This window comes from Condylura cristata, unplaced genomic scaffold (assembly GCF_000260355.1).
Source record: "Condylura cristata isolate star-nosed mole 26May11 unplaced genomic scaffold, ConCri1.0 scaffold00026, whole genome shotgun sequence".
Classification (NCBI taxonomy): Eukaryota; Metazoa; Chordata; class Mammalia; order Eulipotyphla; family Talpidae; genus Condylura; species Condylura cristata.
Window position 1 is genome coordinate 14413935 of NW_004567127.1, and position 22509 is coordinate 14436443.

The following is a 22509-nucleotide window of genomic DNA, read 5'->3' on the forward strand; positions in this document are numbered from 1 at the left end:
AGGCTTCCATAAAAATTTGCTAGGAGCCAGTTTGGAATCACTAGTCAATTGGCTGAAAATATTTTGTCATTTTAAACATTTAAACTGAAAATATTTTGTCATTTTAAACATTTAAACTCTAGGTGCAATAGATTAAGCCTGTGTCCTATGAGGACTAAGTTTACATTAGCAAAGTGACACAGTCCTAATTTGCCAAGAGGACCTTACAATTTGTAAAATGGTACTTTCAAGCCAGATTTTGTTCAGTAAAATTCATTAGAACTATGTAAAAATATGCACTCTTTATAGTTTTTATACTGTTAGAACAAGGGAGTTTTTAAAATACTGTTAGAACAAGGGAGTTTTTAAAATATATGAGGAGTGAATAAAAAACAAATTCTTCTGTCACTAGACAATTCTATCTCAAGTCAATAATTGAATCCACATTCCAATTTTCACTACGTATTCTTGCTCACCAATTTGTCTAATCATTGCTCTATTCTCTGTTCCTTGAACCAATTCATGTAATTTATAATCTCAACTCCAGTGCTAGTCAAAAAGAAAAAGAAACCACTATTTTAAAACAAGTGGTGACTCTTTTCCAGCAGCTTTTGTAGGGCTAGAAAAAGGGAACTTCAAATTCAGCTACTCAGATGTGTGTGAGAAAGCCTAAAAAGTTTTTAGACTTTTAAACTTATGATTATCTGTTACCGGAATGTCTCCAGCTAAAGTCATTTTGGTCTCATAATTCACTGACATATGTATGATTTTTTTGGGTTGTTTATCAACAGTTGTAGACTAAAAAACTTTTACAGCTCAGTGAGTAAAACATTCATTTAAAAGTATTCTAGTTGTATACAGTATATACTTTGATAGTACAGAATTCTCCAAATGGAGATATTAGACAATAATTATTTTAAATTATTAAATGAGCAATTAATCCCTTTAAATTACATTTTAAAACTTTAGTCAATATTAATACATACAGAAATTTAATTTAAAATATTAAATTTTTATCTGATTTACAGAAAAGAAATACAGTTAAGAGATTAAATACCAAGCTCCATAAAAGTCACTGGCTACTATCTAGCACAGGTGCAAACTGGATTGCTTTTAGCCATTTCAAAGCACTGAAAGATCTTAAAATACAGATGGAGAAATAGATGTGTGCATTCCTCTATATTATATTTGATTATGAAATTTTTCCTTTGACAAATTAGGGCCAGATTTATCAATTTTTATGTAGTTGGTCAAATAACATTAGCAATCCTTTGCGTGGTAATCTTTTATAAGAATATAAAAATCTCAGATACATAAAAATGTTTTTCAACTCATACTGCTAGTGCTTCACAGCTTTATAGGTAATTATCATTTTCAAAGTCTGAGTATTATGTGTGATTTGACATCTGTACAGAAGGAGCAAGACATAAAAACACTTAAAACACATCAAATAGATGGAATTTGCAAGATTTTACATCTGATATTTGTTGTGTGCTCTTGCAGAGAACAGGGGACAGTTCTGCAACAATCAAAAAGGTGAAATCTTTTAAAATTCAGATTTCAAGTTTCTACCAATAATTATAATCCCAGGAAATACTTTGACATTTTGATTTCTCGATGCAATTGGTATTTTTGTTACATATACACACGTATTTTGTCCTTAACAATATGATCGGATTTAGCATGATGATATCTTCTTAGAATCTGCAGTCGTCCTGTGTAAGATTAACATGGAGATTCCTAGTGCACCATTGTGAAAAACCAGTTAAAAGACAGTATTCGACTACGCTTTAATGGGATTTCCTGTAGGTTTGGGATCGTAACCATATAGGAAAGTAGCTGTGATTACAAGGATGGCTCCAAGGAAAAAGACACTAAATAGAATGAAGAAAAAATGAAAATCAGATTAAACAGAAAACAAATCCTTCTATATTTTTACTCTAAAAACAATTCTATTTTGTGAAAAAGCATTCCGGTGACATGGCTAACAATATTAAGTGCTTATTACATCCTAAGTGTTCAACCTGTATTCTCACATTTAGTTCTTATAACAGCTCTATGTGGAAGTGCTGCTATTGTTCTCATGTTTAATATATAAGAAAACTGAAGTTTAGAGAGATTAGGTAACTTGCTTAAAGCCTCACACCACTAAGTGGAAGAAGGATATAAATCAAATCCAGGTATACCTGACTCCAGAGCCTGTATTTTTATGTACTTTACTGTCTCCACAAGCAAATGTGTTCAAAATGTTACATTTCACCTTAATAAGCCTTCTGCTGGCAATATACTGAATGATAAAAGATCTCACTTTTTTTTAACATCTGGGGAAAAAGGGAAAATTGAATTCTTTGCAAATCAAAGTATAGTATAAAATCCAAGGTAGTAATAAGGAAAACATCTGATAGTTGTTATAAGATGCTTTATAAAAGGAAGTGTAAATGCAGGGAGACTTGTTTTCTTCTCTATCTACCCATTGATAATATCTTACAGTAAACTAGAAATGCTCTCAAACTGGATGTAAACTGAAATACCAGTCTTAACTTTTAACATTTATATTCTTCAGCATGCCATTTTAGGGTCATGAATGAGTCTTGGTTTTGAAGTTTCTATTAAAGGTTCAAAGTCATTTCCCTGCTTACAAAAAAAATTGTTCTAAAAGGAAAAAGATCATTAATCTTTATTATGACATAAAACGCCCCTTCAACTTCATCTCCCATACTCCTCTCAACCTATGGTTCAGCCACTCCATTTTGAACCCAGTAAACTTCACAGAACAGTGGTCCTGAAGATGCTATTTCCTCTGCCTTTAATGTATTTTCTCCAAGAAAACTGTATATTCATAACAATTCAGATCTAGTCTCCAAGATTCACTTCTCTGCTGTTACTTATCATACCTTATTAAATTACACATTATGTACACATATGCTATCTGCTTGACTAAGTGCTTGTCTATCATTTATTATCGCACCTCTAATGTCTCACATATGTAGTAGTTCAATAATGATAAAAATATTTAGTATTCACTTGATGCATATGGACAACTCTCCAAAAGCCTTGCAGGTATATATTAAGATTAAGAAAACGTAAAACATAATATATCATGGAAAAAATTACAATAAGGATATTTGGTGATTTACCAAAGCTTTGGATAAGCTCCTGATTAAAAACTTTCTCATTATTACCTTTTCTTAGCTTTCTAAAATTCTAGAATTGCACAGAATCACATGCTCAGCTGGAAACTTGTCTGATTCAATCCCAAGTATACATTCTTGTATCTCTAACAAAATTTTCTAGAATGCCTAATGTCAGGAAATCTTTGCTTTCAAGTCTGCTATTTTTGCATGGTTCTGAGAGAAAAACTTTTGTTAAAAAAATTAGAAGAAGGCCCTCCTTGGAGGCGCAGCAGGTTAAAGCACAGCACTAAGAAGCTAAAGCCACTTCCACATGAGTTCGATCCCCTCCTGCCCCGGGCGGTGACCACATGGCGTGGCAGACCTCTCCTGACCCACCTGCTGCTCCCCTCAGCGGTGTACTTCCTCTATCTGTCTGTTCTGCTCCCCCCTCTGTCTATGGTGAAGCCTCTCACCGCCCCCTGAGCCTGTGGCCTGTATCCCAGTTCTGTATGCACAAATAAATTTTAAAATAAAAGATTAAAAAATTAGAAGAAAAACACCTATCAGAGTTTACTCATTGTTTCCGGACCTGAGCCCACTCTAACAGAATTGTAGATTAATTATATTACTACATTGATCATACTATTATAATTTATTCACATGTCTGTCTCTCTAGACATGTGTGAGTTCTAAAGACAAAAATCCGTAACTCAATTTGCGTAAGTTTTTCCAGGATCTGGTATGGTGGCTAAGCAGGCATACAGTGGGCACAGAACATTTCTGATCATAGAATAAACAAGTCAAATTGCAAGGAAGGTAATGCCAATAAGCAAAATGATAAGCACTAGTAAAATATGTTCAGAAATGGAATACTGGCAATATGGTACCTACTAGAGGTAGCTATCAGTTGGTTACAAATAGTTAACACCTTCGTAAGAGGAGATACAAGATATGACAATAGGAGATATAACCAAAAAAGTAAGTGAAAACCAACAGGATACAAAAAAAAAAAAAAAAAAAGAACATTCAGACAGGCAGCAGTACCACTTCTGGAAAAAAACAAAAAACCCAAAACAATTTTAGGAAGTGAAATGGAGATAATGAAGGAAAATGTTATACAGAAAATGGAGGTCACTAGATTTATTAAAAGGTGTTTTTCTGGAGGAGAGGGATTACTTTTCTAAAATAGGTTACTTTCTTTTTAGCTAACTTTCTTATAGTTACTTATTTTAGAAAAAATAATCCTTTTCCTCCATTTGATTCTGTGTCCTCCCAAGTTCTCAAAAATTCACTCAATATAATAATATTATTGTCTTTTCTCTTTTGATCTTCATCCCAACATACCTCATGAGCAGGGACTTACATACAGATGTATATTTTATTGACAAACTACAATCACTTTTGCCCCTCTACTGTTTTTCTTGCTCATTTACTTGTTTATTCCCTGTATCATTCAAAGAATTTAAAGTTAACACCTTGGCCTTAATTTTTTTCTAAAAAAAGGTATGTCCTTTTTTTTGTTTCCTAAATATCTATCTATAAATTCAAAACATTCTCAAGTAACTTTAAAGCACATAAGATTCCCATTATGGAATTGGAATAGGAAAAGGAAATAAAAGCATCATTAAGATGTAATTACTAATTGTTTCACTAATCTTGCTAGTTAAAACAATTCCCATGCAAGTTAAAAACATCTTAATTTATGCCTCAGAAAAATAACATGCATGCATGTCCCACACCTATTACCCAGGTTTGACAGAAGGGGGAAAAAAATCAAACCCAAATATTTCTTACAGAAACATAAAGAAATTATTGTATTTTTCTATTGCCTAATTCTGCCTCACCCTAAGTAACACAAAATGAATTTTACTAATGGCCTTAAAATTTTAAAGTCTTGAACATTCATTCACCAAATATACTGATACCTCTTATGTATTAAGCTCTAGCCTTGCTTGCTTAATGAAAAAGAATTAGGAATGGGGGTGAGGGGATGCTGAGCCCCCATTAAGGTGACATGTGAATCTCTGAGAATAAGGGATGAGTATTCCAAGACGAGTAAGTTAAAACATTAAAAAAAAAAAGTTATTGTAGCTGAAAGTAGTATCAGATGAAGACAGATAGATAGCAGAAAACTACCAAGTAAGATAGGCCATGATAATGAAAACTTCTGAGTGACATGGCAAGCAAACAGAGGCATTTTGAATGGAATAGATATGATCTGATTTACAATGGAAAAAAAAAATCATTCAGGTTGCTGAGTGGCAAATTGAGAGGCACAGGATGAGAAGAAGCAAGAAGACAAGTTAGGAGATTATTTCCTTAATCCACATGATTTGGGTGACTTGAAGAAGGTTGGTAGCAGTTGAGATTATGAGAAATGGTCAAACTGTGGAGATATTAAAAAGGAAGTGTTGATAGGATTTGCTTCTGGGTTACAATGACATATGAGAGAAGGGTAAAGAGATGCTGATGATCTTCCTTACTTCAGAAAATAAAGAACTTCTTTACATTAGAACTTCTTCCCACATTCATCATCTATATCCATACTTGCAAGCTCTGCCTCCTCTAAGACTGAACTTTCTAAGTCAAGGAGGATTTCAGTCTAAGCAACTGGAGAAACGGAGGTGCTGTCATTTACCAAATGGATAAACCTTGATAGGGTTGGAGGGAATGAGTTATCTAGTAGGCATTAAAATGAAAATGTCAAATAGGCACTTAATATACAAGCCTGGAATTCAAATTTAAATTCGAGACTGATTATCATATAATGGTACCTATAAAGTCAAGAGACTACAGTTCACAAGGAAGTTAGAGCAGCAAATGAAGGACAGTGCCTTGGGAGACCGCAAAGTTCAGACTTTGAGAAGATGGGGAGAATAGAGTTGGATGAAAATCAGAGAAGTATCCTGGACACCATTAAAACAATCTCATGTCAATGGAGTTATAAATTAATAATTATAAGAATAACTGCATCTTCACTGTCATTTATGCAAGTGTTCACCACATTTCATTCTTTCCAAATCTCCTCCTGTGACCTCCCTGACTTACAGGCATGTCTCCTGCCTTACCAATCATCCCCTGTGGCTCCTTTCCACTCCTCTTCCTGCCACTCCCTCATAAGGCTTTTTCATGAGGTACCTTCTAAATATATAAAATATGTTCTTTGAGATGTAACACACTTTTCTGCTTTAGGTATATAAATTCTGCATTTTAAAATGTCACCATATGACTTATTCTATGGCTTTGTATGACTTACAAACTTTTGAAATATGACTTTTTAGTTTGGATAAAACCCCTTCTGATGCACTAGAGAAATTTTGTCCAGCCAAATTTGTATTTAAAAACTTTCAAGTGGGCCCTCCCTGGTGGCGCAGCGGGTTAAAGCACAGCACTGAGAGTCTACAGCCACTTCCGCATGAGTTCGATTCCTGCCTGCCCTGGAGATGACCACATGGCGTGGCAGACCTCTCCTGACCCGCCCGCTGCTCCCCTCAGCAGTGTACTTCGTCGATCTGCCTGTTCTGTTCCCCACTCTGTCTCTGGTGGAGCCTCTCGCCTCCCCTGAGCTTCTGGCCTGTACCCCAGTTCTGTATGTACAAATAAATAAATCTTTTAAAAAAAAAAAAACTTTCAAGTGAAGGATTCTTTCACATGTTTAGCTTGTAATCTCTAAAAAAGACAGATGGATCTTTTACCATACTTTCAAGACTCTCTAGCAGTTGTAATACAACAAACATTTTCAAATCAGATTTTATGAATTCTTACTTTTTGAATTTAAAGAAATAGAAAAGAAATTACCTGGTTGGCACAAAATCTTGTAGCCAAAAATAGGATATCAGTGTTGATAATATTATGGATAAAGAGGTTGCAAATCCTTTTAAGATATTATCTGCATACTTAATAACAGCAGCTATTACAAGGCCTCCGAGTGCCTGTAGAAGTTTTAATAGAGTATTTTTAAAATAATGTATATACATTCAAAGCAATCTTATTTTCAATAAAGCCTTAGGATTTTTCCCATATATTTAATCCCATTATAGGATTTTTATTCAGCAACACTATTTTCATCCAAGCTAGTAAAATCACATGTTAAGACAAATGTGTTAAAACTGGTCATTCTGATAGTATTTTTACTTCTGAGTCAAAATAAAGTATAATTTGAAAGGTATTTTACCAGCCTGCCAATAGCCTCCTAGCTTTCCTTTCTTCTTCTGATTTCTTCCATTTTAATCTGCCTTTCATTGCTATCAGATTACTTTTCCCAAAGCACAATTTTAATTGTTCTTTAAGTATAAAATAATTTTCTGGGCCCTCCATGGCGGTGCAGCAGGTTAAAACACAGCACTAAGAGGCTTAGGCCACTTCCGCATGAGTTCGATTCCCGCCTGTCCCGGAGGAGATGCACATGGCGAGGCAGACCTCTCCTGCTGCTCCCCTCAGCAGTGTACTTCGTTGATCTGCCTGTTCTACTCCCTGTTCTTTCTCTGGTGAATTCTCTCACCCTCCGTATCTCTGGCCTGTACCCCAGTTCTATATAATAAATAAATCTTAAAAAAAAAAGAAAAATTCTACCAAATAACTCAAATTCCAAATTGTGACTAATTAAAGGCTTTGCCATACCTCATAGTTTTTGTTTTGTGCCAAACCCTATTTGTCAGCTCTCAAATTTGGGTTTCCTACCTTAACTACTTACTAAGGATGACACAAACTTTACTAGAGAAAGTCAGGTATTATGTCAATTGAATTCATTACAAATTGATGTTTGAGTACTACTAGTTGTTAGTAATAGTCTCATTCATTTTTTTACTCCCTGCTGAATGCCTAATGCCACTTGCCAAATCATTTTTATTTTACTCAGTCTTTAGCGCCTTCTTATACGAAAAAGACTTCATTTCCTTAATAATATATATTAAAAGTTATACATCCTAGGGCCCTTACTGGTGGCACAACAGGTTAAAGCATAGAACTAAGAAGCTAAAGCCACTTCAGCATGAGTTCGATCCCCACCCCGGATGTGATCCACATGGCACAGCAGACCTCTCCTGACCCGCCCACTGCTCCCCTCAGTGTACTTCATCAGATGGCCTGTTCTGCTCCCCACTCTGTCTCTGGTGAATTCTCTCATCACCCCTGCACCTCTGGCCTGTGCCCCCGTTCTGTATGTATAAATAAATAAATCTTTAAAAAAAAGTATGTATCTCTAATTTATCTATCCATCATATTTTCCCTGAGTTTTTAATTTATTCTTATCTCCCTTTCTCCCATTTCAAATGCAAGCATCCTTCATGCTTTCAAAATACAACTATTCCCTTGTCATTTTCACCTGCCTTTCAGAAGGACACCTTGCTCGTTAGTGTTAAATAACTGTGGAATAAGGTTTTGAGGGTAGTGATTTTTACCTTAATTTTTATGTCCTCCAGAATACTCAATTAAGTATTTTTTAAAGATGAAAGACTCAAGCCTTGGACAATTTCAAATTATAAACTAAGGTAATTTGAAATAGGGATATTTCAGTGTGTAGATACAATAGACTATGAACTGTTTAACAAACTTATATAACTACACCTGCTTCTTGAGTCTTAATGAGCCGATCATAGATTACCTGTACACTACTGATTGTATAAACTCAAAGTTCTATTTTTCCCTCACCTTCAACTTCAGCTTTTACTCTTTAGATTCAATTTATTATATTAAATTTAAATACCACAAAGTCCATGTGTGACCCCCTTCTCAGAGTGTTGCGACTGTGGCATTAAAACTAGTTTTAACACCTTTTAATAAACTATAGTGAGAACACTAAAAGAGGCCTTCCCACCTCACATCAGTACATTAGTAACTACTTTATTTTACTATATTAAAAGTAATCCCATTATAAGTTTATTAGCATTAAAGATAAGATTTTAAATGCTTTACCTGGAGAATAACAACTATCCAGGTCAGTTTGTTATATCCCTGAAAAAATCCATTCTTTGATACCAATTCTCCATCATAAATGTATACACCCATCAATCCAAATAAACTACCGAAGAAACCTAGAAAAAACATAATATATGTCATTTTGCCTGGAGAGATACTTTTTCACTGATATTCCAAATAATTTCATATTTAGCTGTTCCTTTCTGATAAAATTTGACTACTTTTAAATTATTTTATTTTATTACCAAGAGTGTTCTTAGTATTCTATGGTGGTGAGAAGATAAAGACATGATAATACAAAAAAAGGGTAGAGAAATAACAAACTTTGGAATACTAAAAATATATAATGATGAGCCCTCCCTGGTGGTAAAGCAGGTTAAAGCACAGCACTAAGAAGCTAAAGCCACTTCAGATGAGTTTGATCCCTGCCCCAGAGATGACCCACATGGCACAGCAGACCTCTCCTGAGCCGCCCACTGCTCTCTTCAGCAGTGTACTTCAGTGGACCTGTTCTGCTCCCCACTCTGTCTCTAGTGAATCCGCTCACTGTATCACATCTCTGGCCTATACCCCAGTTCTGTATGCCTAAATAAATATATCTTTTATATCTATCTATCTATCTATCTATCTATCTATCTATCTATCTATCTAATCTATCTATCTAAATATATATATATGTAATGAATAAAATACATGTCTATATGGCTGTCCCATTCAAATATTCAAATATTTACAAAATGCTCATCTTTTGGTATATTTTCCTGCATCTTGTTATCTTCCTATCTCTACATCTAGATTTTCATATATTCAAATTATACATGCAGATGTAAAAATTCAGGTATGTGGCATAGTCTTTTACCTTATTAAGAAGTTTTTGCAAATACAATAAGTACCAAAAAAAATCATCTAAGAAATAATGATAGGTGTACATAAAGAATTGGGGTACAGGCCAGAGGTGCAGGGGCAGTAAGAAAATTCACCAGAGACAGTGGGGAGCAGAGCAGACAGACTGACGAAGTACACTGCTGAGGGGAGCAGTGAGACAGAAGTCTTGTATGCCATATGGGTCAACTCCCTGGCTGGGGATAGAACTCCTGCTGAAGTGGCTTTGGATAGCCTCATAGTGCTGTGCTTTAACCTTTTGGGCCATCAGGGAGAGCCCAAAGCTAGGTGTTCTTAACACTGTTTTATAGGTATACTCTATCTGAAATTTTGATGCATTAAATCGGTTAATGTTTTTCAAGACTGTAAATGAAGCTAATTTGCCTTTAAAAGTAATTACCTTCTATCTTTTAAGTTGACCCAGATAGAAAAAAAAGTGACTGTAAAGATGACCTCCAAAGTCACAAGTATAGAGGCTTAAAACAGATTGTGTCGGGCCCTCCCTGGTGGCACAGCGGGTTAAAGCACAGTACAAAGAAGCTTAAGCCACTTCCGCATGAGTTCTATCCCACCAGCCCCGGAGGAGAGCCACTTGGCGAGGCAGACCTCTCCTGACCCGCCCACTGCTTCCCTTAGCAGTGTACTTCGTCGATCTGCCTGTTCTGCTCCCCACTCTGTCTCTGGTGAATTTTCTCACCCTCTGCATCTCTGGCCTGTACCCCAGTTCTGTATAAATAAATAAATAAATCTTTTAAAAAAAAAAAAAACCAGATTGTGTCAATTTGCAATCGAGCTGTTTCTGATGCATTTTCCAAATATATATTAGGAATAGTAAATACGGAATCTCTGTACCAGTACTGCCAAAAAAGTTTAATATTTCTTTCAAAGGCAATTCTTCATTGTATGGGATTTTTTCCCTTCTCTTTACCTTCAGTTAGAAAGAAGATATAGTATTTAAAAAATAACAAACATAAAAAAGGGTATCAAGATTTTAAAGCAGATAAAAGGTGTATAGCTTTGAAAGTAAGTCCTTCATTTAAATATCCTTCCTTTTTAGCTTTATTGGGGTATAAGCAGCAAAACTGTGTACATGTTGGTGATTTGATATACAACACAGTGACTATAGCAGGTAACTACATCATGCAGTTGAAAAAACTTACTAAGTATCTTAATCTCCTTCTCCAAGGAGCAAAATGTAGGCTATTTGTAACATCTTCCAAATGTAGCAACCAAATGATAGACTCCAAATGATGACAGACACAATGCTAACATATGTCACAAACCTAAAATTTCCTGTTATTAAATAAAATGCATTCATTTAAAATATAATTTTTAAAGAAAAAATCTTGCCAGATATTTACATCAGGAGAAGTCATGAAATTATTATAGAACAATATGAATCACTTTAAAAATAATATTAGAAAACATTTAAAACTTACCAAGTTGAATATTTCTTATCCACACTGATTGCTTGGTTTCTTTTAAGATTTTTTCAAAGTAAACCCCAGCAAAGCCACTTGAAAAACATGCTGTGAGAACTGCCATGAGGCCTACAAATTGAGAGCCAGCTGAATGTTCCTTAGAATCAAGTTCTTGAGAATCTGAAGGCCACTGAAGAAAAAGAAATGAAGTTGAATACCTATTACATTTTACAAGTGCACTTTTAGAGCCCACCTTGGGCTTTTAAGGTAAAAATACAACTAATACCATTCTTGAGAATAGCAATTTTTGAGAGAAAACCTTAGAACCATTTTGCCCCCCAGTGATAATTACTAATACAACTCATAATTTCCACAAATACCCTAAAAGAGAGAAAGAGAATGAATCAATATACAGATGCAGTAACTGGCCTATACAAGCAGTTTAGCTGCAGAAATCCAGAATGTACAGAGTGTACAGCAGCAAAAATGAGTCTGGAGTGTAGAGGAGCATCCGGAACATGCATTTAGCATCATGATTAACTACTCTGGGTGTTAATCTGTAGATTAATGTCCCTCAAAACAGTTATTTGACTTCACCATTTTTTTTCAAATCCATGTTCCACCTGAACTACTAGTTGATTGATAGCTTAATTTGAAACACCTCACTTACTAAATTTAATACCTGTTTTAGCTTATCCTAAGCAACAGCTATGAAAATAAGGGCTTGATATAACATTTATGGTTTTCTACTTAAAATAAATATCTATTAACATACTTATTCAAGATATATGTACCACACACTACAGGAAGTCATAGAGTGTCCTAGGTTGTCAGGATTGACATGAGTGTATTTATTTTTCTAAAGAACACATTGATGAGTAACTGGAGGAGAAATTTAGGGGGGCTAAAACTGAGTAAAAAAATTAGGAGGCAAAAGATAATGTTACAAACAAAGGAGGCATGAACAATGGTACTAATAGCATATGTGGACAGAATAAAAAAGTATTAAAAATCAGAACAAGGATGGGCTTAGTAATTAAATGTAACAAACAGAAGCTAGGGCAACTGTCCAAGCTGAGTAAATAATGACTAAAAAAAATAGCAATAAGAACAGGGTTAGTGGGAAAAAGGTAAAGTTTACTTTGGGAAATGCTGGGTTTATAAAGCAAAGGTATCCAAAAGTCTTTAAGATACACAAACCTGCAGCAGAGCTGATGATACACATAGACCAAACAGCCACTAGCAAAATAGTGTTTGTAATATAATTTCCAAAATGGATGAAATCTCCAAAGGTAAGGAAATCATTTAAAAAACTAACATGCCTACCAGTAACCCCAATATCTAAAAGGTGTAAGAAAACCAAAAAGAAATCACTATCAAGTTATGGGAAAGACCAGGAAAAAACAACATCAGAGAAGAGAACGATTAATAATCTCAAATGTTTCAGATATTCAGTAAGAATCAGCTGTGTTTTACATGCAGTGTCTTACTTACCTAACTAGATGGCTCTTTATCAGATTTGATTTTTATTTACTTATAGCAGTTACAGTTGCAAAAAATATGCCATTAGGGAAGAATAAGCATTTATTTATTTCAATAAATAATAAAACCATAGTCTCCATACACAAATAAGCTTTTAAAACTGTAATGTGAGAAATATACTTATCTTGAATAATTACCTGTACAAAAGCAACTCCTGCCATCAAAATTACTAGGGAAAGCCACTGGTACACACCTAATTTTTTACTAAGCATAGACACAGAAAATAATGCTGTAGTAAGAATTTTCAACTGATATGTGACCTGAAAAAGAAAACAGTTAATATTAGTGTGTGTGTTTGTTTCTTAAAAAGACGACTAGAAATGTATTTTAAGTACCTGATAAGTAGCTGCATCTAGATTTGACAATGCCACATACAGTAAATTGTTCTGAAGAGTATATATTCCTGAAGGAATAGCAAGTTTAAGGGTTTCCATAGGCTTATTAAGAATTTCATCATGTAGTATTCGGTTCAATGTTCTTAGACTACATTCTAGAAAAAACCATGAAAATGGGCAAAAATTAATAATTAAAGTAATACTAAATAAGTTACATACCCTTTCTCAGGGCCTCAGTTTTTCACTTTAATGGAAAGGAGATTGGGCTACATGTCAAGGTACTTTTATGTCTAAAATACACTTTTAAATGTCATGTTGCTGAATTACGAGTGATGCTAAATGTTAAAAAGTATAAGGTAGCATATTAACAAGTGCATTATCCTTATATTTTTTTACTGGGAAGTACAATAAAATTGATTATATATGTACTTTACATATATATGCATACTTATATATACATATACACTTACAATAACCAGAAACACAAAATATTCATTTGCTACCAACTAGTCTTACTATTCGTTACATAGCAAGACTTACATTTTGTGTACCTCATTTTATCATTAGTCATTCATGCCAATTAATTGTCAGGGTTTTGATCATAAAAAGGAAGTAAATCAGTTAGGAAATAGGTTTGGCTAGAAACAGAAAACCAACGAACAGAGACTCAACCAGAGAGTTGTTTCAAATATTATGAGTCCAGGTCCAAAGTTGCCCCAACAGTACATCAGGAACTGAAGCTTGCTCTGCTTATATGTTGGCTTTCTACCGTCATGCTTTTCATCGACTGTCTACATTATCATTATAAGAAGGTCATCAAATGATTTTAGCAGGAAAGCAGAGAAAAAGGTGGCATAAAGGTGTCCCCCACTCTTAGTTACCAGGATTGTGTTGCATAGCACCCCTTGCTGCAGAGAACTGGGGGACTGAGGTTTTTTTTTTTAACATAACTTCCACTTTAGAGATAAGGTATTTTGGGTTAGCAAACCAGTATCAAAAATGTTAAAAAGAACTTTAAGATATATAAAGTCCTAGAGGAAGGAGAAACTCTGCTAGCCTACCACTTTACCAGTAAACCCTTTAAAGATGCTTATTTTCTCCCAACATAACACTTGAAAACATTGATTACAAAAACTTTTTTTTAAAGACTTACTTATTTATACGCACAAGAACTGGGGTGCAGGCCAGAAGTGTGTGTGTGTTGAGAGGACTCACCAGAGACAGAGTGGGGAACAGAACAGGCAGACAGATTGAAAGACACTGCTGAGGAGAGCACTGGGCAACACAAGAGAGGTCTGTTTTGCCATGTGGGTCACCTCCCTTACTGGGAATCAAAATCGTACTGCAGTTGCTGTGGATAGCTTCCTAGTTCTCCACTTTAACCTCTCATGCCACCAGAGAGGCACTACAAAACTTTTTAAATGAAATAAATTTTTTTCAAAATTGCTACCTGCCTGCTGGTGGCACAACAGGTTGAAGTGCAGCACTGCGAAAGCATAGCTATTTCAGTGTGAGGTCGACCCCTGGCCGGGAGGTGACCCACGTAGCATGGCAAACTTCTCCTGTCTCTCCCATTGCTCCCTCAGCAGTGTACTTCGTTGATCTGCCTGTTCTGCTCCCCACTCTGTCTCTGGTGAATCCTCTGACCCCCTCCGCCTCTGGCTTGTACCCCAGTTTTGTATGCATAAATTAATAAATTTCTAAAAATTAACAAAAGCAAAAATTGCTACGTGCTATTCATCCTTCCCTCACCTTAAGCATGTATTTTTCTCACCAGTAGTTTAGGGTGTCTTGCTTCATGTTCCTTGTCAAGTCCTGACATTATCAGACTTTATTTTTGCCAACCTGAGAGTAGTAACATTAAACCTTATTTTGATTTCTCTGATTGATCTTTTTTTTTAAGGATTTATTAATTTATGCATACAGAACTGGGGTATAGGCCACAGGTGCAGGGGCAGTGAGAGGATTCACCAGAGACAGACTGGGGTGCAGAACAGGCCATCTGATGAAGTACACTGCTGAGGGGAGCAGCGGGCGGATCAGGAGAGGTCTGCCACGCCATGTGGATCACCTCTGAGGCAGGCGGGGATCGAACTCATGCGGAAGTGGCTTTAGCTTCTTAGTGCTGTGCTTTACCCCGCTGCGCCACCAGGGAGGGCCCTGATTGCTGCACCACCAGGGAGAGCCCTGATTGTATCTTTTTATCTATTGGCCATTCAAGTTTCCTCTTCTATGAATTTTATTAGTTTTTCATCTGACATTTTTCTTCTTACTGAATTGTAATTAGCTGGATTCTGGGTATTAATTATAGTTACATATGATGTAAATAATTTCTTTCAATCTGGTTTCTCTTCTCATTTGGTTTGATAGAGACCAAGTGTTATAATAATGTTCAGCAGTTTCTCAAATAATAATGTCTCAAAGAATGTTACACTGAAAGAAAAAATAAATTTCCAGTCAACACCACCATCTATGTGGGAGTGGCAAATTCACCCCTGCATGTTCTCCCATGTCTGTGCAGGATTTCCCCACATCCCAAGATGCACATGGCTGCTGCCCCAGTCCCAGTGAGTGTGGGGGTGTGAGTGGGCCCTACAGTGGGATGGCATCCTGTCCAGAGCTGGGAGCTGTCATGTGCCCTAAGCTGCTGGGATGAGACCTGGTCACTCTCAACCTAGAATTAGAATTAGCAGGTTGAGAAAAAGCAAATGAATACAAATGATTAAGTGTTGTGGGTCTTTATTTCACAAGTTTGGGAGATGGTTCTACGACCAGAAATATGCCATAGGAACTTAACTTTTATTATCCCCTGGCCTATGGTAAAACTGGTTTCATTACATGTTTTTTCACTTAAAGTTACAATTTCCAAATGAGGACTTACTTATGTGTCTTAAATTATCTATTTTTCTTTTATGGCTTATTTGTATTTTTTGAACCTTGTTTAAAATCACAGTATATAATCATAGAATAAATTTCATTTTTTTATTATTATTTTAAGTAGAAAAACTAGGATGTAGGCTAGAGGTGCAGGTTGTGATAGGATTCAAAAGAGACAGAGTGGGAAGCCATACAGCCAGGACCTACTGAAATATACTGCTAAGGGGACCATTAGGCGAGACAGGAGAGGTCTGCCATGCCATGGGTCAGCTCCCTGGCTGGGGGCCAAACTCAGGCCATAGCAGTGTTAGCACTGAGACTTAAGTCCTTGGCCAACAGGAGGCTCAATATTACTTTTTAAATGTCAATCTCTAATACAGCCAGAATTTTTTGTAGATTGTATGGTTATTTGTGCATTAATTTACTGAAAAAATGGTTTTTTGCAGCTCTCCACAATGGTAAGAACTCATGGCAAAGATGTCCGTGCCCCACAATGCTGAATAGACTGCAGCATTGTGCATCTAGACTTCAGCAGCAAAAAACACTAATTTCTGTTTTTCTTATTACTACTTTTCATGGGTTTTTTTTTTTTTTTTCTATCTTGCTGGTGGCTCCATTAGTCTTCTTTTGCAAATCCTTTCTTAATTTGATTTCTAAATACTGGAAATGCTACAGGTCTTTGATCTTCTCAACAAATGCTAATCTATCTAATCCAGGACTTCAAAGTGATTTCTTAAAAAGCTGGTAAATCTTTGGGCTCTATATTCTCAATTTGAAGGCCCGATAAGAGTTCACTTTGGACCATGTTAAATTTGAGATGTTGTTTCCCCCAAACCTGCCTTGATGTATCATTCATCGCAGCCAGTACTGATACAGCTAGTAATTTAATCTAAAAACCTCAAACTGGGTTTCTTCTTTTCCCTAACCATCATATATCTAATCTTTTAGCAAGCCATGTGAATTATAGTACAAGAGATATCTCACTCTCTCTTCAACAACAGAGTCTTAGCCACCACCAATCTTCTTGGCTGGACTACAACAATAGCTTCCAAACATGATTTCCTGTACTTACTCTTGCATCTCCTCCTGTTAATAAACTTTTTGTGAGAAAAAGCCATATTTTATCATTTCAATTATTTCCCTTTACTTTTACAATGAAGTAAAAAGCCTACAAAGTTATCCTTCATTGTCTGCTTACTTAATACTAATTCAATCTTTTTGTTCTGTTCTCTTCTCTGATCATTATGCTCCAGTAATACTCCTGTGATAGCTGCAAAAGTGTACCAAACTTATAAACAAACCAACTGAAAAATGTGCAACAAATTTAACTAGCAATTCTTACAAGACATACAAACAGCAATAAGCACATGAAAAGGTGCTCAGCATCATTCATTATTAAGGAAATGCGAATAAAAACCACATCAATAAACTATTTCATAGCTAAAATAAAATAACAAGTAGTTGGTGAGGCTGTAGAAAAATTAAAACTCTCCTACATCACAAGTGGGAATGTAAAATGATGAAGTTGCTGTGGAAAAGTTTCATAGTTCTTCAAAAGGTTAAATATAAAATAACTATTTCACCCAGGAATTCCACCCTAAAGTACATATTCAAAAAATAAATAACAAATGAAAACAGGGACTGGAACAGAAACCTGTACCTCCACTGTATGCTATTCACTGCTCACTACACAGTGTTATTCACAATCACACAAGGTAAAAATAACAAGTGTCCATCAATACATGAATGGAGAAAATACTTCTCACACACAGTCTTATATCTTATTAGCTTTAGCAGGCAATGCATGTTATAACATGGATAAATCCTGAAAATATTATATTCAGTGAAATAAACCAGACATTAAAAGAGAAATAGTATATGATTATACTTAGTGAAATATCTAGAATAGGCCAATTAATACACAAGAAATAGCTAAGGTTTCCAAGCACTAAAAATAAGGGGGGTAAGAAATATTATGCTTATATGCTTAGGGATTACAGGGCTTAGGTTTGGGGGGGATGAGAAATTTTAGAAAGTGTTAATAATTGTACATTGTAAAAAATATTGTACAACATTGTGAATATAACTATGCCTCTTAATTGTACACTTAAAATGATTAGACATGCAAATTTTATGACATTTATTTCAATTTATTTCACTACAACCTTCAAAGAATGTAATATACCCCAAAAATCCACTATTAGTACTTAAAATCAGTGAATTGTATGATACACAAATTACATCTCAATGAAATCTTTTTTTAAAGGATTAAATTAGTCACTGTATAATCAGTATAAAAAAATCTTAATTTTATTAAAAATTATGACTCCTCTAAATTTCTAATGGTCACAGACTTACAGGATTTACTCACTCACCCAAGAAATGACATGAGAAAATGTTTTGTATCTACAGCATTAACTATCACTAGAAAACATGAATGATTGAGATTAAAATAGACTGCCTTTATTACCACACTAAACTATCTCACTAAAATGAAAACTACTGACATATTCTTTATACCACACTAAACTATCTCACTAAAATGAAAAATACTGACATATTCTTTATACAAGGGTAAATTTAACTGTTCAAATGTATAGTTACTAACATTTGTCATATGTAAATAGCAACAAATAAACTGCAATAAATCAAAAACAAACCTAGATACCTACTGCTTTCTTTGTAGACTAATAAAATGCAGGCCATTATCTTCAAAATTTCAGCAACAACCACTGCTGTAGAGGATAGATAACGAGGTCCCTCTTCTTTTAAAGTCCTAGAGTAACGCATTGTTAGAACCAAACTGGTAGTCTGAAAGACCAAAATTCCCAAGGAAAGGTATTTTAGGTTGGCAGACATTGTTTTATCTTCATTTGCCTGAAAAACAAAACAAGCAGTGTAAATAAATAAAATTGGGAAATACATTTTTAAAAATCTGTAAGAGACTTGTTTCAGATAAGATAAGATGCATAGCACCCTTCCTGCTAGGTACAGGGATAAGCCTTGGCAATAGAGTAACTACAAGACTAAATGGTGAAGACAATAAAAGAAACTGTTTATTATAGAGTTCCCAGATCCTGTGTGATGGTACAGCAAAGAAATCCCTAGAGAATTTTTACCTCCTATCTATCTCATTCTAACTGCTATGGCAATTTACAATTTGGAATCACCAACAGACAGTGGTGTAGATATTTTTAAAAGCCCAAGAAAAATCTACTATCTCTAACCAAAGAAACAGGAAAACAGCAGTCCTGCAGGATAGAAGAACCCTTCTAACTGAGTGCAGTGTACTCCCTGGAACAAAGCCTCGCTGACCTTTCTCATCTTGCATTAGTAAGAGAGGCCTCTGTCTTTGCCTATATCTACCACCAGGTGCTGCCATTACCAAACATTTAGTGGCAGAGCCTTGTAGACTATTCCTGCCTAGAAAAGGTGAGTATTGACAGAGGCAGCATCCTTTTGCTCTTCCCAGTGGCTATCTACTAACACAGAAGATAAGAACCAAAGTCTCATAACACTCAAAATGTCCAAGATACAATCCAACATTTTTAGCATCATACCAAGAAACAGAAAGAATCTCACTTATGATAAGCAACAGATTCTTATAAGAGTTTTAAAGAAGCTGCCATTAAATTTTACCATAACAAGCAACTATAAATACTTCTGAAATAATTCTAGATTCACACAGAAGTTGAGAAAATAGTATGAGTTCTCATGTACCCTTTAATGATAAAATTTGCAAAGTTCCCATATTTACACTAAAATGAATCCAGTAGTAACTATACCACTACTTTTTGATCCATTCACCTGTTTTGGGTCAGTTGGATTGAGAAACTCACTTTAAATAGGAAGATACAAATAGGTTTAAAAGTAAAAGTATGGAAAAGGACATGTCATGAGAAAAGTGAAGAGGCTATAATAACATCAGATATTACAGATTATAAAAAAATTACTTCCAGATGCAAAGAACATTTCATAATAACAAATGAGTCAATACATCAGAAAGACATAGCTAGTATTAACATACATACATACCTAGTAAACATAACTTCAAAATACATAAAGCAAAAATTGACAGAACTAAACGGAAAACATAAAGCTCCACAGTCAAAATACGATATCTTAACTCACCTTTCTTATTAATAGAATACACACAAAGTACCCCTAACAAAATAGAAGATCTAACAAAACTGTCTACTATAACTGCAGCAGACATGAATATGCTCCACTAACATCTACCTTTAAGGAAGAACTTAATGCAGTGTGGTATCAGTTTACTGTCTCTCCACTCAAGATCACATCCCTTGCGTCAAATTGATATAAAAGTTCAATGAATCCCAAGCAAAATCTCTACAGACTTTATTTGGTAGAAACTGACAAGCTACTTTTAAAAATATTGTGATTTTTAGGGCCCTCCCTGGTGGTGAGGCGGGGCAAAGCACAGCGTTAAGAAGCTAAAGCCACTTCCACATGAGCTCAATTCCTGCCTGCCCCAGAGGTGACAACATGGCGCAGAGTGACCACATAGCGCGGCAGACCTCTCCTGGCCTGCCGGCTGCTCCCCTCAGCAGTGTACTTCATCGATCTGCCTGTTCCGCTCCCTACTCTGTCTCTGGTGAAGCCCCTCGCCGCCCCTGAGCCTCTGGCCTGTACCCCAGTTCTGTATGTGCAAATAAATAAATCTTTAAAAAAAAGAAAGGAAGGAAGAAAGAAAGAAAACAAACAAACAAAAAAAGAAGAAAAAGAAGCTAAAGCCACTTCAGCATGAGTTCCATGCCCACCCCGAGGTGATCTTCAAGGCCATCTGCGGCAGACCTCTCCTGACCCGCCCACTCTCCCCTCAGCAGTGTACTTCATCAGTCAGCCTGTTCTGCTCCCCACTGTCTCTGGTGAATCCTCACCGCCCCTACACCTAACCTGTATCCTAATTCTGTATGCAAAAATAAATAAATCTTTAAAAAATCTTTTATGAAAATACAAAGGCCCTATAAAAATAATTTTGAAAAGGAAAAAGAAAATAAACAAGTTAAAGTACTGATTCCAAACAATATAAAGCTCCTGTGATCAAGAATGGTATTGACATAGACAGAAACACAGCTCAAAAGAACAGAACACAGCTCAGAAATAGATCCATATATATTTGGCCAAGTGATTTTGACAAAGGTGCTAAAAAGAGAAAAATCCTTTCAACAAACAATTCTGAAACAGGAAGTACTATTTTTTAAATAAAACTATACCCTCTCTATCTCACACCAAATGTTAACTAGAAATGGACCATAAAAGCTAACACTGAATATTTAAGAAGAAAACACAGAAAGTAGTAGCTACATAAAGATTAGCAAAGATTTCTGAAGCCACAGAAAGCACAAACCATAAAAGAAAAAAAAGAGTAGATTGGATATCGTCAAAATAAAAACTGCTTTTCAAAAGATATTGTAAAAGTAACAAAAGGTAAATGACATAAAAATTATTCTTAGTACATATATTTGACACAGCTTACAAAACATTAAGTAAAGGCAGTCCAATTTTGAGTGGGTAAAAGACCGAACATACATTTCACCAAAAAAAACAGATTAATGATTAATAGGCACATAAAAAGATGTTGAACATCATGATTAGAGATGTGCAAATTAAAACAACAATGAGATGTCATTGTACATTTATTAGAATGTCAAAACTCTCTTAAAAAACTGGTATCACCAAGTGTTGAAGAGGATTTAGCAAAAAGAACTCTTACCATTACTAGTGGGAATACAAAGTGATATATAACCACTTTGAAAACAGTTTGGTAGTTAAAAACACACAAATAACACTACATACTCTATTTATATGACTTGGCAATTCCACTTGTAGGTATTCCCAAGCGATCCGAAATCATAACCACAATGCTTGCACATGAATATTCATATGACCTTTGTAACACCCAGAAACTGGGACTAACGAAAATGCCCATTAATAGAATTACTAAACATATTGTGGCCTACCCATACAATGGAACACCATTCAGCAATTTAAAAAATGTAATACTAATACACACTGAAATAGCAATGAATCTCAAATACTGAGTAAAAATATTTAGATCTGGCCCTCCCTGGTGGCGCAGAGGGTTAAAGCACAGCACTGAGAATCTAAAGCTGCTTCCACATGAATTCGATCCCCGCCTGCCCTGGAGGAGATCCACATGGCGTGGCAGACCTCTTCTGACCCGCCCACAGCTCCCCTCAGCAGTGTACTTCGTTGATCTGCCTGTTCTGTTCCCCACTCTGTCTCTGGTGAAGCCTCTCACCGCCCCTGAGCCTCTGGCCGGTACCCCAGTTCTGTATGCACAAATAAATAAATCTTTAAAAAAAAATTTAGATCTAATAATGTAGAGTACATAATCCATTTATATGAAATTCTAGAAAAGGCAAAAATAATCTGCAATGACATGCAAATTCATACTTG

The 22509-nt window shown here is 35.4% G+C and overlaps 1 protein-coding gene across 1 annotated transcript; it reads right to left on the reverse strand.

Moving 5' to 3' along the window:
* Positions 1 to 795: 795 nt before the first annotated feature.
* SLC35A3 (solute carrier family 35 (UDP-N-acetylglucosamine (UDP-GlcNAc) transporter), member A3) lies at positions 796 to 18937 on the reverse strand. The gene is made up of 7 exons (XM_004689743.2): positions 18738 to 18937; positions 13189 to 13343; positions 12991 to 13113; positions 11330 to 11501; positions 9006 to 9124; positions 6891 to 7024; positions 796 to 1853 (listed from the first exon to the last, which is right to left on the reverse strand). Exons 1-7 carry the CDS (start codon positions 18922 to 18924, stop codon positions 1763 to 1765), a joined length of 981 nt encoding a protein of 326 aa, XP_004689800.1. The 5' UTR covers positions 18925 to 18937; the 3' UTR covers positions 796 to 1762.
* Between the last annotated feature and the right edge of the window lie 3572 nt (positions 18938 to 22509).